This window comes from Lottia gigantea (assembly GCF_000327385.1).
Source record: "Lottia gigantea unplaced genomic scaffold LOTGIsca_49, whole genome shotgun sequence".
NCBI lineage: Eukaryota > Metazoa > Mollusca > Gastropoda > Lottiidae > Lottia > Lottia gigantea.
Genome location: NW_008709687.1, coordinates 648,012 through 662,092, shown reverse-complemented (window position 1 = coordinate 662,092; position 14,081 = coordinate 648,012). Strand labels below are relative to the sequence as shown.

The 14,081-nt window shown below is 34.3% G+C and overlaps 3 protein-coding genes across 3 annotated transcripts in view; all 3 read left to right on the top strand.

The window, feature by feature from the left end:
* The first annotated feature begins 890 nt into the window (after positions 1–890).
* On the top strand, positions 891–3,791 carry LOTGIDRAFT_234301 (hypothetical protein). Its single transcript, XM_009061571.1, has 4 exons — positions 891–1,049; positions 1,861–2,063; positions 2,483–2,605; positions 3,418–3,791. The coding sequence occupies exons 1-4, from the start codon at positions 1,034–1,036 to the stop codon at positions 3,589–3,591; spliced, it is 516 nt and encodes a 171-aa protein (XP_009059819.1). The 5' UTR covers positions 891–1,033; the 3' UTR covers positions 3,592–3,791.
* A 2,644-nt stretch (positions 3,792–6,435) lies between these two features.
* Positions 6,436–10,486, top strand: LOTGIDRAFT_234300 (hypothetical protein). The gene is made up of 4 exons (XM_009061570.1): positions 6,436–6,462; positions 8,646–8,686; positions 8,941–9,066; positions 9,699–10,486. Exons 1-4 carry the CDS (start codon positions 6,450–6,452, stop codon positions 9,888–9,890), a joined length of 372 nt encoding a protein of 123 aa, XP_009059818.1. The 5' UTR covers positions 6,436–6,449; the 3' UTR covers positions 9,891–10,486.
* Positions 10,487–12,213: 1,727 nt separating this feature from the next.
* LOTGIDRAFT_234299 (hypothetical protein) overlaps positions 12,214–14,081 on the top strand; it is a 4,194-nt gene continuing 2,326 nt past the window's right edge. The window contains exon 1 of the mRNA XM_009061569.1: positions 12,214–12,243. Coding sequence (XP_009059817.1) covers positions 12,231–12,243 — 13 coding nt within the window. The 5' untranslated portion in view covers positions 12,214–12,230. The remainder of the gene's footprint in view (positions 12,244–14,081) is intronic.

Here is a 14,081-nt window from a genome sequence, read left to right as displayed (position 1 = left end):
CAGTTTTAGTGGACTTGATAAACTTGTCTAATGCTCCTTGGAATACATCTTTTAATTTGTCTTCGTTCCATTATCCCTGCGCTGAAGAGTGAAGGAATTTGATTGGCTGGTGGTGTTATGAATTAGAATAAAAGTTACATAGAGAAGTTGTTAGACCTACATGGAGTGATTCACTAGAATAAACGAAATAAACGGAGCGATAGGTTGGTCTAATTTTAAAATAGACTGAATCGTAGTCTAGGTCCATAGGTCTATTAAAACAAGATAACGATTTCGTGTCTTTTTCGTTTTCTGATATTCTTAGTCAACACTGTAATCTAAATAGTTTTCTACCAAAGGCCTGTCCAAATGATGTTATTTTTAGCCTATCAAAGCAAGTCAGATATAAACCCGTTACTTGATAAAATAAGCAATTCTGGGATAGGGAAACCCAAATATTTTGTACTTTTTCTCTTATACTTAAGGTTTCGATAACCATGTACTATTCCTTGTTCTATCAAAAACGGGTTCTATCTGACAATCTTTGATTGGTTTAAATATTTGGTACGGACCTGTGGTAGGATACTTATTAGATTACCATTGAGACGAAAAATATCAAAAAACGAAAAGAGTACTAAATTGTAGTCTTATTTAAATAAGAATGAAGTAATACGTTCATATTTGTCTGAAATAGTCTTCCGTGACGTTAGAAAGATTGTCAACGTAGTTATTTTCCAAGAAATTAACAAATCAAAAACATGATAAGATGTGATTTATAAAAAAAAATTTCAAAATTTTGAAGATAACAGCTAGTTTTATCTTCTTTCAAACAACAAAAATCACGTGGTTATCCATAGGTTATATTTGGTAATCTTGAGATAAAGTTCGTTATATCTGCTTCTGCTTTTTTTGGAAAGTTTAGATCGTATTTTGTATCGAATTGAATCAGAATTTGAGTTCAGATTCGGTATCGAACTACGTTTTTGTTGACTTGACTTCGAATAAAGGATTAAGCTCTCAATTAGATAAGCTTGAATTACGATCAGCAATTATAATGGAAAAACAAGCCGGTAAGTGTCAGATTTTGTGATAATTTTGATTTCGATATGGTATATGTTCATTTAATCCGATTGAATCAGTAAATTAAAAGAAAAGTGTATCAAGAATACCGACGGCATCGATTTACACCATTCCACTTTTCATCCAGTTTAATGTTCTTATTCAAAAAGGCCTTTTTATGACGTCACTATCGCAATGGTATATATTAACAGCAACTTTTTCTTTTGCATTTCCTACACAGTTAAGTAATTTTATAATAACAAGAACCACACACGTCTGACTGAAAATTTGGAATGACCAAATAAAAAGCCGCAAATGACACTGTTACCTACACAATAGCTAAAAAAAATCCTTAAATCCCTTACTGGAAAATATCGAAATGTTCAGATTCAAAAGATTTCTTTAACCGCCCGCGGAAAGAGAAAGGGGGGTAACTCTTCCATTAAAATAATCCATTTTATCACTTAGAGGTCAGGTTCTGCCATTTTGGGGTTTGATTTGGGTAAATGAATGTAAATAAATAACATATGTCTTCAGAAGTACCAGAACAGCATAATAGCGCATAATACCTTCAAAAATACCTTACTTTAAACTTTTTCTATATTATATGTAGTTTCTATGAGTCTGAAAAAGACGAGTCGTCATTTCAACATTCAAACTGATGATAATTCTGGAGACACATAGATTTGAAGCACAAATTTCGACGTCGAGCTGTGAATACTATTACTGATTAGTTTCGCTAAAAATTTTATGATGCCCAGTGTTTCTCTTCAACATGTATCGATAAACTTTCATATTCACTTCACTGAAAATATTTTTCAGGAAACTATAGCTCAGATAATGTTGCATATAAATCGGATGAAGGGGGTTTCGCGAATCCACAGGGCAACCCACAGCAGGGCCACGCACAACAGGGTTACTCTCAACAGGGTCACCCTCAACAAGGCTACCCTCAACAAGGTTATCCTCAACAAGGCTACCCAATGCAACATCAACAACTATACCCACAAGGGACCAACATCGTTGTAAGTTGAAGATTTTCAAATTATCACGTCCAAGGATTAAGAAAATTATCATATCCTACTTACGAAACGATTGTACTAAGAGTAATAGCAGTTTGTGCTTAGAGCAAAAGCAAATTGTGCTCATAGCAGATTGTGGTTGAAAGGTAACAAGTTACTATCCAACAGAGTAATGGCAGATTGTGCTTAGAGTAATAGCAGATTGTGCTCGCATCATCATCGCCATCATCATCATCAGCATCATGAATATCGTCATCATCATTTTATCCAGCAGCAGTAGCAGCAGTAGCAGCATCCTCATCACCCTCATCATCATCATCTTCCTCCTCATCATCATCACCATCACATCATCATCAGAAGCAGCACCATGAACATCATCACCATCATCATTAATAGTATTATCATCCTTTTTATTATCGCAGGTAACCCAACCGGCAACGACTACTTTAGTCAACAGACCAAATGATTACTTCGTGTTTTCGCTTTTAACATGTTTGTTTTGTTTTTGGCCGACTGGAATTGCCGCCCTGGTCTTCTCGAGCAACGTAAGTTTCCGTTTGCAATTTTCTTTCCAATATTTTTTTAATGATCCAGGATGACCATTTCAATAATTTCTTATTAACCAGAATCACGAAACCACGTGACGATCTGGATATAGTACCGGTAAATAATAGCTACAATTAAACTGTACCATGGGCGTATGTTGCAGAGCGCAACACAAGCGGAACGTGATTTCGTGCGTAACTTCCTGCTTTGTTGTAAATAACATTAGTTTGTCTTTCAATATATCCTTTATAATCCAGTCCCACTTTGTCAGCGCACAGCTGCGACTAAATAGAACCCATAAATAAAAATAGATAGACAAAATGCTAAATAGTAGTTATCTCCCTTTAAAGCTTGACTGCATCAATAGTAGTTATCTCCCTTTAGAGCTTGAATGCATCAATAGTAGTTAGTTATCTCCCTTTATAGCTTGAATGCGTAGTTATCTCTCTTGAGAGTTTTAATACGTCAATAGTAGTTATCTCCCTTGAGAGCTTGAATGCATCAATAGTAGTTATCTCCCTTTAAAGCTTGAATGCATATATAGATCAGTGATCAATAGTATTTATCTCCCTCGAGAAATTGAACGTATCAATAGTAGTTAGTTATCTCCCTTGAGAGTTTGAATAAGTCAATAGTAGTTATCTCTCTTGAGAGCTTGAACCACATAGGTAATAATAAAGACTAGAGGGCTTGTCAATTTACGCAGTTCAACTGGAAGTCCAATTTTGGATTTACAGTATGGTTGTTCTGGTGTTTCACACTTTTCATTCTTTGAAACATGGTTGTCCATACTTTATGTCTTTCGTTTCAGTCCCGAGAAGCCAGTGATAGAATGGATTATAACGCAGCAGAGAGTCATGGTCGAACTGCCAGGACATTTTCTATCGTTAGCTTGATTATTGGATTAGTTTGGATCGTTTCTGTTATTATCTGGGCTATAGTCATATCTGTACGAGTCACCACCACTTATATACATTATGGTTAAAGGGGCAGTATGCAATATTTTCATAATCAAAACGTCGTAAAGTATACCTGAAATATGCTTATAACATATGTATGTATCTACTTGAACAAACTGAATTTGTTTTATAATGGTTAGTTCAAAATAGAGCCTATTGATTGTTGATAAAGCAGTTTGTCCAAGTTTTGGTGTTTGGCTTTATAATGTCTGGATATTATTAGTTGAAACATTTAGAATACACAAAAGACATATTTCTCTACAATTAAGCGTTTATTTTAATCAAATTCGTATAGTAATTTTCTGTAAAGGATTTTGGTGTATAGTTTACACAAATTTGATTCTACCCACAAAAAAACCACAGAATGCCACTTAAATCATTCTCTCCTCTATTCTGAACGTAACTCTTGGGAACATTTCAGATAAGGACCATATATACAAAGCATTTTGTTTAAAATGCAGATCGTGTAATTTCTGTGGGTGACTTCTCTTGTCAGACAATGATCAGACTAAATTGTTATACAATACATGTTCTAGGTCATTATAATATTCAGCTTATCAAATGTCCTCATGGTAAGATTAGATTCGATTAAAGGGATAGTAAAGAGGTTTTCTAAACATTTTATATGTATCGAGGACTCTGACAGCATCGATTTGCACCATTCCAAAAACCAAAGATGTCAGATTGAAAATGAGGATGGTATATATACACATCGATGCTATCAGTGTCCTCAATACATATGTAATATTCAAGAAATATTCTTGATAACCCCTTTAACATGATTTATTACATATTTTGACGTAAAACATAGAAGATATGAATTCTAATCTTGGATGTTTACATACAGAAAAAATACGAAACATCAAGGTCTGCATTTGGATCAGAAAAATAGCAAATGAACCATGTGATCAAATATTTATCGATGCGAATTATTTCTTATTGTATTTGACTCTTTATTAAAATAATTTGATAAGTAACATTTTTCAACCTACTCTCTAATACACATTTTGATATATTATATTGTTTATATTACGATGTTGATTGTTTGTCGCTCTGTAATGTATATATTGAGGACCAGTGCAAACATTGCTTGTTTAAAAGAATACTACGTCTTGAATGAGCATAAAATTCAAGGATTTTAAACTTGGCCAATAAGAAGATATACCTGGTGTCATAAATAACATAACAGGATCCTTATATAATCCGATAAATCCAAAAAACTTGGTAATTATCCATAAATATGCAACTAACTATTGGAAAATGCTTAATATCAAGATTAAGCGTTTTTCAATAATTACTTAGTTTTATAAATTTTCCAATTTTCTAGATTTTACAGGGATTCTTTTGTAACTTTATGAAACCATGGATATAAAGAGATTCTATTCTTTTGTCATGACACATGGAAAGTCCAACTATTGAATGATATATACTTTTATTAATCAGTTTTGGGACAAAATGAAAGATTATATTGAAATTGAGGTCGCATTCTTATATTACAAGCAACGTAGACGAAATGCATTGTGGTATTCATTCATTGTAAAATTAGGGTCAAACCATATATCACCAAATTCCTTTCAATTGATATCTGAATAAATTCTTATTAATACTACTATCGTCAATACACAAAACTCTCAAAACAGCCCAAACCACTTAGAAACACAAGCTCATTTCACACTGGCCAAGATATCTCGAACCCTACTTACTAACCATCTACTAACAGTAGTCACACAAGCCCGACATAATTTGTGACCCATTCTCGTTCCTTCGACGTGATCCAAAATTGGATGGAAGAAACACCTGGAAAATGTGATTTTTTGAGCCTGGCTCTAGTCGTGACGATATGACATCTGTATAATTATCATGTCCGAGATTTGTCCGACTATAGTCTGGTTGACTATCATAAAATGGCACATATTAAATCATACACCAATGTTTTACTGGATATTCTACTTTGTCCCTGTACCCCACACACAGTACCACAATATAGTAGAGGGATAGGCTTAACTTACAGGTTGTACGAGGAACGATAAGGCTACCCTTCGATTGATTGATTGACCAATAAGATGAAGACAATGTTAAAACCAATGCAGTAAGATTATGACCAAAAGAGAACGAACGGTTAATTCAGATAGATTGTGTGAACTGCCCTTTACGATAACCCCGAAATGTTGCTAATATTCATTGTTTGAATAACATTGACTTTCTCTGTGATAATGGCCCTAACAAATAGGCAGGGTTAACATAGTGTTATCTTTTATTTACGCTTTCCATCACCAAAACAAACTTGACCCCTTTCACTAGGGTTGTATAGAATGCCCTTAATGCCGGACCCAATTTACTTAGAAAGGAGCCTAGTTAATCACAATCTAAAATTAGATAACAGCGAGGTTGGTAATCTTACAAGTTTCTACCGCAGCCTAGTTCTGATTTCATAATTTTCAACCAATCAAAGTATGCACAATTCCTCTACTTTAAATTTAGCTATCCCACAATTCGCCCAAGAAACGGATCCAACATAAAACGCTTTGATTGGTTAAAGATAAAGACTTATAACGCAACTGTAGTTGAAAACTTGTTAGATTATAATGGAGAAGGAAACAGATTAGCACAATTAGCACCGGGGTACTGTATTTTAATTAAGATCAAGCATTTGCATAAAAAAAATTTGCAATAACTATCATGATATATTAAATTTTGTAAAATTCTGCAAATCGATATCCGTGGGAAGTCAGGACAAGTGGCATATTAAACCAACCATATTCCCTTTCAATTTTCAGTCCAATTCTGAAAGTTTTGTATGATAGGTAATATGATCACGTGACGTACACCCTATAACCAACCTTGGTAACCCGTATCGAGTCAGTTGGTTACAAAAAATTCTACAATGTCGAGCAAAGGTAAGATTTCTGAGATTTAAAAAATTTTCGGCCGATCTTAGGGTGTCATCATTCATTTATTCCTGATTTTTAAATTTTCATATTCCTCTCCTTTCAAACTTTTGAGTTTTTACAATTTTTCAAGAATTACTTTTTATATAATTTATAGAATCAAAACAAAAAATGTCTTCACTTTCAGATTATCAAAAATTTAATTAACCCTATAGGAACAATTCAGAAAAAATCTAATTTCAAAAATGGTGAAGTTTTATCTTATCTTATATAAATGTTTGCTGAATATGAAATGTTTTATTATTTTGTGAATTTGTTCCACATTTCAAAATTCAAAATTTGAATTAAACATTATTCAATTTCTAAGGTAACTTACAAATTACAAACAACGAATTTTGATTCGACTGAAAAAAATTTCGTTTTAACAGATTTTTCTAAAATTGTACTTAATTGAAATGACATCTTATGACTCTAAACGAAATATTTAATCCGTTAAGATAGAAAAAAAAATTTTTTTGAGCGAAATATTCAAATTTATTTGAACGACATTCTGAATTTTTTCAAGCGAAATATATTTGTTTAAGCGAAATATTCAATTTGTTTGAGCGAAATATTCAATTTGTTTAAGCGAAATATTCAATTTGTTTGAGCGAAATATTCAAATTTGTTTGAGCAAAATATTCAAAATATTTTAAGATTTATGAGATTATTTAGTTATTCATTTATGCAATCGTTAACCCAGTCTTGAGAGAAAATTAGGATGTAAAACTCCATTTCATTTCATTCATGTCGTGTCTTTCACTTTGATTAGATTAAGTGCGTTCACATAGAAAATAATTCAATTATCCTTGACACTCTTTCAGACCTCAATGATTCAATTATTTTAATAAAATGGAAATCAGGCCAAATCGATTCAGGTCTATTCATGTATCTTCAAAAGAATATTGTTGCTAGGGTAAATAAATCGATACAATCTTGAATTAATGGTGGTTAAGGTCCATGGAATATTTTATGTCCAATAAATATTGACGTAGGAGTTCACAAATGTGAATAGAAATAGCAGTTATTCTTGGCCGCTACTTTAGACGCATTATTATAATAATAATAATAACTTTGGCAACCCATTAAGACAGAAGTCTAATTTTCAATAGGTTCATTTGATTAAAATGATTGTTAAGAGGTTTTCTCAAATTTTTATGTGTATCGAGGACGCTCGTAGCATTAATTTGCACCATTCTAATTTTCAATCAGTCTGTGATTCCCGCAATACCACTAAAACTAAATGTTTGGTGACGCCACTAATCGCAAAATACGCTTTATCAAATAAGACCCTTTGCCATTAGTCATGTCATCAAACACTTAGTTTTAGTGGAATTGCAGGAACCACAGACGTCTGATTGAAAATTGGAATGGTGCAAATTGATGCCATCAGTGTGCCCGATACACATCAAAATTTCGAAAAAATTTACAATCCCTTTAATCAAATCAAAAAAAAACTTTTTGAGAAAAAATCAGTCCAAATTTCCCAAAGACCCATTTTGTACTTTAAAAACCAAGGAAGTTTTCCACTTCGTCCTTCGCAACAGAACAATGGAATAAGTTTGGTATTACCTTTCACACAGACTTCTGACTTTCGCCCTATTTCCAAAGTCGTGAACTATTTCAACTGTGGTTGCCAAAACAAATTATAATACCAAAATATAAGACCTAGAAGTGTTTTGTGTTCCCAATTCAAAGGAATCAATGAATGAGACGTTATTTTAGGCCCATGACTGACGTGGATTTGAAATTAATAATATTGTGTTTCTTTCAAACATAATAGTTCACAGAAGCAACCGAAATGAAATAACTCTAACCCTTGACCTTTGACCTATTTATTAGCCCACATTTTTATATGTGTCTTTAAAATGACCTATTTATTTTTTACGTTCTTTGCCATTTAAACACTTCTGATTAATTGAATGATGCTGTGGTTAAATTACCCTATTTGAACCCAAAACCTGATCTGTTTCACTTCATGATAACATCTCTCTTCACATCATCATCATCATCATCATCATCATTATTATCATTATTATGTTTTAATTTTTATAATTCCATCCATTTCACATTAGTGATGTGGTATCTCCGAAAAAGTTAAGAATTGATAAAGCCAGTGATCTAATATTGTATATTTTTTATCTATTTTAAAGGTGGATATCCCCAGCAAGGTCATGGTGGCCAAGTCAATCCAGTAAGTTGCCTTCTCGCTTTTCCAATTCTCATAGCTATCATCGAACAGATAATCATAACAGAAATTCTTCAAAATGCAATTGGAAAGTGGCAATAGCGTATTAGTTGACTTCTGATCGGTCCAAAAATCAACTTAAAAGTTAGCGTTGTTTTCAGACAGAATACTGTATTTCTGTAAAATTCTAATTTACTGGGGTTTCATTCAGCCAGTTTTTTAATAGTAAAATAATTTTGTTTTATTTTTTTTTAAAAAAGCCACAAGGACAACAAGCCAGTGTCGTGGTCGTAAATCGACCAAATGCGCATCTTGGTTTCGCCATATTCACCTGTTTATGCTGTTTCTTTCCAACTGGTATAGTTGCTATCATCTTTGCATGTATGGTAAGTTATATACAAAATTCTATCCACGAATACAATTACCGGCTTTGAATAGTCTGAGATGGTTTGTATATTGGAATTACACGTGTCCATGAGACGATGCAACCTGCTTGATTGACACATGAAATATATTATTTTGATCTGAACAACATCAAGATAACGTCATTGAGATATGAATGACGTGGCTACACCGAGACAATTAAGATATGAATGACGCCTCTATATCCAGACATCGTCAATTAGATATGAATAACGTCACTTCGGTGAGATAACGTCATGTCACATCGGTGAGATAACGTCATGTCACATCGGTGAGATAACGTCATGTCAAATCGGTGAGATAACGTCATGTCACATCGGTGAGATAACGTCATTACGTCTTAACAGCGTCACTACTTCGAGATAACGTCATTGAATCGAAATAACGTGATCGGCATATTAGTTACACCATTTCAGCGTGGCAACATCATCTAGATCTTAATAACATCACTTCGGAGATGTAAAGTCATTAAACTGAGATAATGTCATTTAAATAACGTCACTGCGTCGAGAAAACGTAATTATATCGAGATAACGTCATTGTAATTTGAATAACGTCATCTTATAATATATAACTATCTTTAATATTTTTTCAGTCTCAATCATCCAGTGACAGAAACGATTTCACAAAAGCTCAAGAAGAAGGAAATTTGGCTAAAATTTTATCCATCATCAGTTTGGTGATCGGTCTCATCTGGATTATTGCTGTTATTATTTATGTTATTGTGTTTTTTGTGGTCTTGGCGGACGCTGTCTCTACGGTGGTCACTGCGACAAATAGTGGTTAGAAAATCCGAAAAGCCGCAAAAACTTCTTATTCTTGTTACTAAGTTCCTAGTGCCTCTGTTTAAACTGCATGTACTGAGTCGAAGTAAGACTATTTTATGAAATGCATCTCTTTAGCCATACCATGTCAAAGTGGCGATATCCCACCAAAAACTTACATTCTTACCTATATTGAGAGAAGCATCTCTAAGCTGAAATTCCATTGTCTTTACATGGCAAAATAATGATGTTTTTGAGATGAATTCTCTTAATAATGTCAAACAATACTCGTTTAAATAACTAAACATTTTAGGTAAAAAATATTTTCAAGATAAGTCTTTATTGACAGAAATTAAATGCATGCAGAATTTTAAAAAGGACACCATTTTGCTCGACGTTACCAAAAAATGGCGTTATCTTGTCTTAGCATGTGACGCCATTTGCTTAGTTACGGCGAACAAAATGGCGGCCATAGGCCATATGTCAAGTAGGCTATATTGATTCTTCAACATTGTTTCTCTCTCTGTGAGCAGTCTTGATTGTATATTCCGTCCGATTATGTACTATTTTTTAATTTGTTGTTTTCTTTTCTTACGTTCTATTAAACAGTTATTTTTGTATCTTGGTGTTTTGTTAATTCAAACCGGAAGTAGAACGTAACATCCCATGTCGTTTTATTGTGATAAACCGGCTGATCACTCGAGTCCACAATCAGATCAAAGAAAACTAATTTTGTTACAACCTAATTTCTCTGTATCCTTGGACATCCATATGATCAGTGTCATATTCCAACACTAGGCCTATATAATACGATAGCCTAAATGGTTGTTTTCTTAATGGTTGCTCACTGCTATCGTGTCATAATCTGCATGCTAGATGGACAAGACAGTTTGGATCAATGGTGGCTCACTGCTATCGTGTCACAATCTACATGCTAGATGGACAAGACAGTTTGGATCAATGGTGGCTCACTGCTATCGTGTCACAATCTACATGCTAGATGGACAAGACAGTTTGGATCAATGGTGGCTCACTGCTATCGTGTCACAATCTACATGCTAGATGGACAAGACAGTTTGGATCAATGGTGGCTCACTGCTATCGTGTCTCAATCTCCATGTTAGATGGACGAGATAGTTTGGATCAATGGTGGCTCACTGCTATCGTGTCACAATCTACATGCTAGATGGACAAGACAGTTTGGATCAATGGTGGCTCACTGCTATCGTGTCACAATCTACATGCTAGATGGACAAGACAGTTTGGATCAATGGTGGCTCACTGCTATCGTGTCTCAATCTACATGCTAGATGGACAAGACAGTTTGGATCAATGGTGGCTCACTGCTATCGTGTCACAATCTACATGCTAGATGGACAAGATAGTTTGGATCAATGGTGGCTCACTGCTATCGTAATAAAATCTGCTAGCTGCTGTTGGACTCTATAGTTTATATAGACAAAAATGCATAGATGGACATGATAGTTCAGATCAATGGTTGCTCACTGTTATTGAGTGACAATCTACTTGCTATTTGTACACTATATGTTATATCAATGGTTGATCATTGCTACCGTGCCATAATCTACTAGCAAGTCTGACACGGTGATTCGTAAGCAAGATTCAACGGAGAGTTATGTCAACAATTCGTATAACAATTGTAATTCCGTTTCTAAGCATGAAGACGGCAGTCTTTTATGATAAAAATAGCAATCAATAGTAACTACTTAATAATAAAAGGAAAGACTCAACAGTCAATTCAATACAACAATTGCACAATCCACTGCCACGCTCTGGTGAATCTCTTAATGTCAGTAGGGATCAACAGTAAAGGCTCCGGAGACGAGGGGAATTGGGGTTGAGGGGGGTGAGTGCAGCTGAAGGGATAGTCACTACGTTCATTTACTATAGCCAGGACGGATCAAGATGTGGCAATAGTATCAGAGCATTTCACGACGTGTCAGAACGTCTTACGACGCGTCAGTACGGTTCAATATTTGTCAGTACGTCCAGAAACGTGTCAGAACGGCCGTGGACGAGTCAGAACTTCTTACGTGTCAGTAATTGCTAGAACATGGTTTAACGTCTCAGTACGTGTCAGTTCGCCTCCGTACGTGTCAGAAAACCATTTAGAAAAAAAAACTACCCCACACCCCCAAAAAAATATTGTTAACCTTCAAACCCCACCCCGACCACCTCTTCTGAGCCGATGCACTTCACATGTCAATAGGAAAAACAAAACCAGTTTATTTATCTTATAACCCTAGAAACATAAACAATAGTCACGTGACCTTCTCCTTTTAAGCGTTATTTCAATATTAATTTAGTACTTATTATAACACCCCCGGATAACTCAACGCAATATGTCGAGCGAGGGTAAGCCACTTATTTCGTTTTAAAAATTATTTGAAAACTTGCTATTAATTTTTAGAAAATTAGAACAATTTTTCGTTTTGTCTTGTGAATTTGGGTTTAAGGCAATTCTGAATTGTACCTGAACTTTTCCGAGGGTAGAAAAAAAATGTTTACTGGACTACTGCGTGTGCATCAGGGACACCTTAAGCTACTATTTACACCGTTTAACCCCCCGTCCGACATCTGAAGTTCCTGTTATTCCAAAACACTTTTGTTGGTTGTATTTGAGGATTTTTGTGTAATTCTGCGAATTTAAAACTATACGGCCAAATCTTACTGCATGAAATTATTTGATCAAAAATGGGAATTTAGATTCACCAATTTATCAAAAATTGTAGACGCGTAAAAAATTTGGAAAAAAGAACATTACATTAACGGCTATTTCAATTTTTTTTCATTTACGAAAAGTATATATCATAATGTATTGAGAAATCTAATTTTTTAAGATATATTAAGAACGGAAAAAGACACAAAAAGTACAACTGAAAAATAACAAAATTTTTCAAGTAATGAAATTTAAAGGAAGGAGAAGAAGGAAGGTGTGTATGGGTAATAAAACCTTGAATACCCACTGTTCAGTAATCTTTGGGCTTTTGTTAAAATATTCCAATAATTCAGGGAAAACTTTTTTTTATGAATTTTCATAAATTTTCTTCAAAAACAGATTTTCATATCTTTTTTGGATTTTTTTTTCATACTCTTATAACGACTATGGTATAGATAGGCAATTTGCAATCAGTGGTACCTGTAATTCAAAGTCTGATGACTTCACTTATTGCGAAGGGCCTTGTGATACAGCATGGTTTGCGATTAGTGACGTTACGGAGGTCTTATTGAAAATCGTAATGGTGCAAATTGATGCAATCAGTGTCTTCGATACACAAAAATTTTAAATACCTCTTTATAATCTCTATATGTTTGTTTATGGTGATGACCGAAGCGTATATATATCAATTATTAAGGTCTAACTGGAGATTATCGATAGATCAATAAGACCATTGAATTTGGTCTATATTAATAAATGACTGATTCTATACGTATTTACCGTAATTCGATCAGTAACGAACAACAATAAAACTTAATGACTACATGTGACATATACAGAAGAGGCCCTGAAATATGAGATGGTTTTACGCAATTCGTTCCCCAGGGTAGCATACCAACACGTATGTCGCAAGACAATCAGCAATCAGCTCTAGTGCAGCATGCGAACGGGCATGTCGCAATAGAATTAACAACCAACGGAGAGCTCTCATCGTGCAGTACTCCGAGGTACCTCTATACAGTGTCGGAATCTCAATCTCACATTTAATTTAAAGAGAGATTGGCAATCCGTTTAACCAATCGTCTCTTAGTCTCAAAAACAAGTTTTTTTTGGAATGAAATTAATCAGTAGGCTAATAGTGTTCACAGCGCATCGTCGAAATTTGAGGCTTCATATCAATGCGTGTCAAGAAATATCCGCGTTTGAAAATTAAAATGACGTTTTTTTGTAGACTGCCATAATGAAAAACAGAAAAATAGAAAGTAAAATTTTAGTTTGAGTTATATTTGAAGGTTCGTGAAGTTCTCTTACTTCTGGAGACCATTTACATATAGCCAAGACCGAAATCAACCCCTTAAAATTGCGATTTGTGGCCTTTAAAGAAAGAAGAACATGCAGTTACAATTTACCAGTTCCCAGTGCGCTAAGGTCAACTTAGCCCCACCAAACCTCTTTTGGGATCCCAAATCCATCTTGACTGACGGTTGATAGCTGTTCAACTGATTCACAGTGCCTTAAAGAATGGGGGGTTTAG

Coding starts and splice junctions, on each gene's coding strand:
- LOTGIDRAFT_234301 (XM_009061571.1), top strand. Junction 2,064..2,482: donor CACAAGGGACCAACATCGTT/GTAAGTTGAAGA, acceptor TTATTATCGCAG/GTAACCCAACCGGCAACGAC. Junction 2,606..3,417: donor CCCTGGTCTTCTCGAGCAAC/GTAAGTTTCCGT, acceptor CTTTCGTTTCAG/TCCCGAGAAGCCAGTGATAG.
- LOTGIDRAFT_234300 (XM_009061570.1), top strand. Junction 8,687..8,940: donor ATGGTGGCCAAGTCAATCCA/GTAAGTTGCCTT, acceptor TTTTTAAAAAAG/CCACAAGGACAACAAGCCAG. Junction 9,067..9,698: donor CTATCATCTTTGCATGTATG/GTAAGTTATATA, acceptor ATATTTTTTCAG/TCTCAATCATCCAGTGACAG.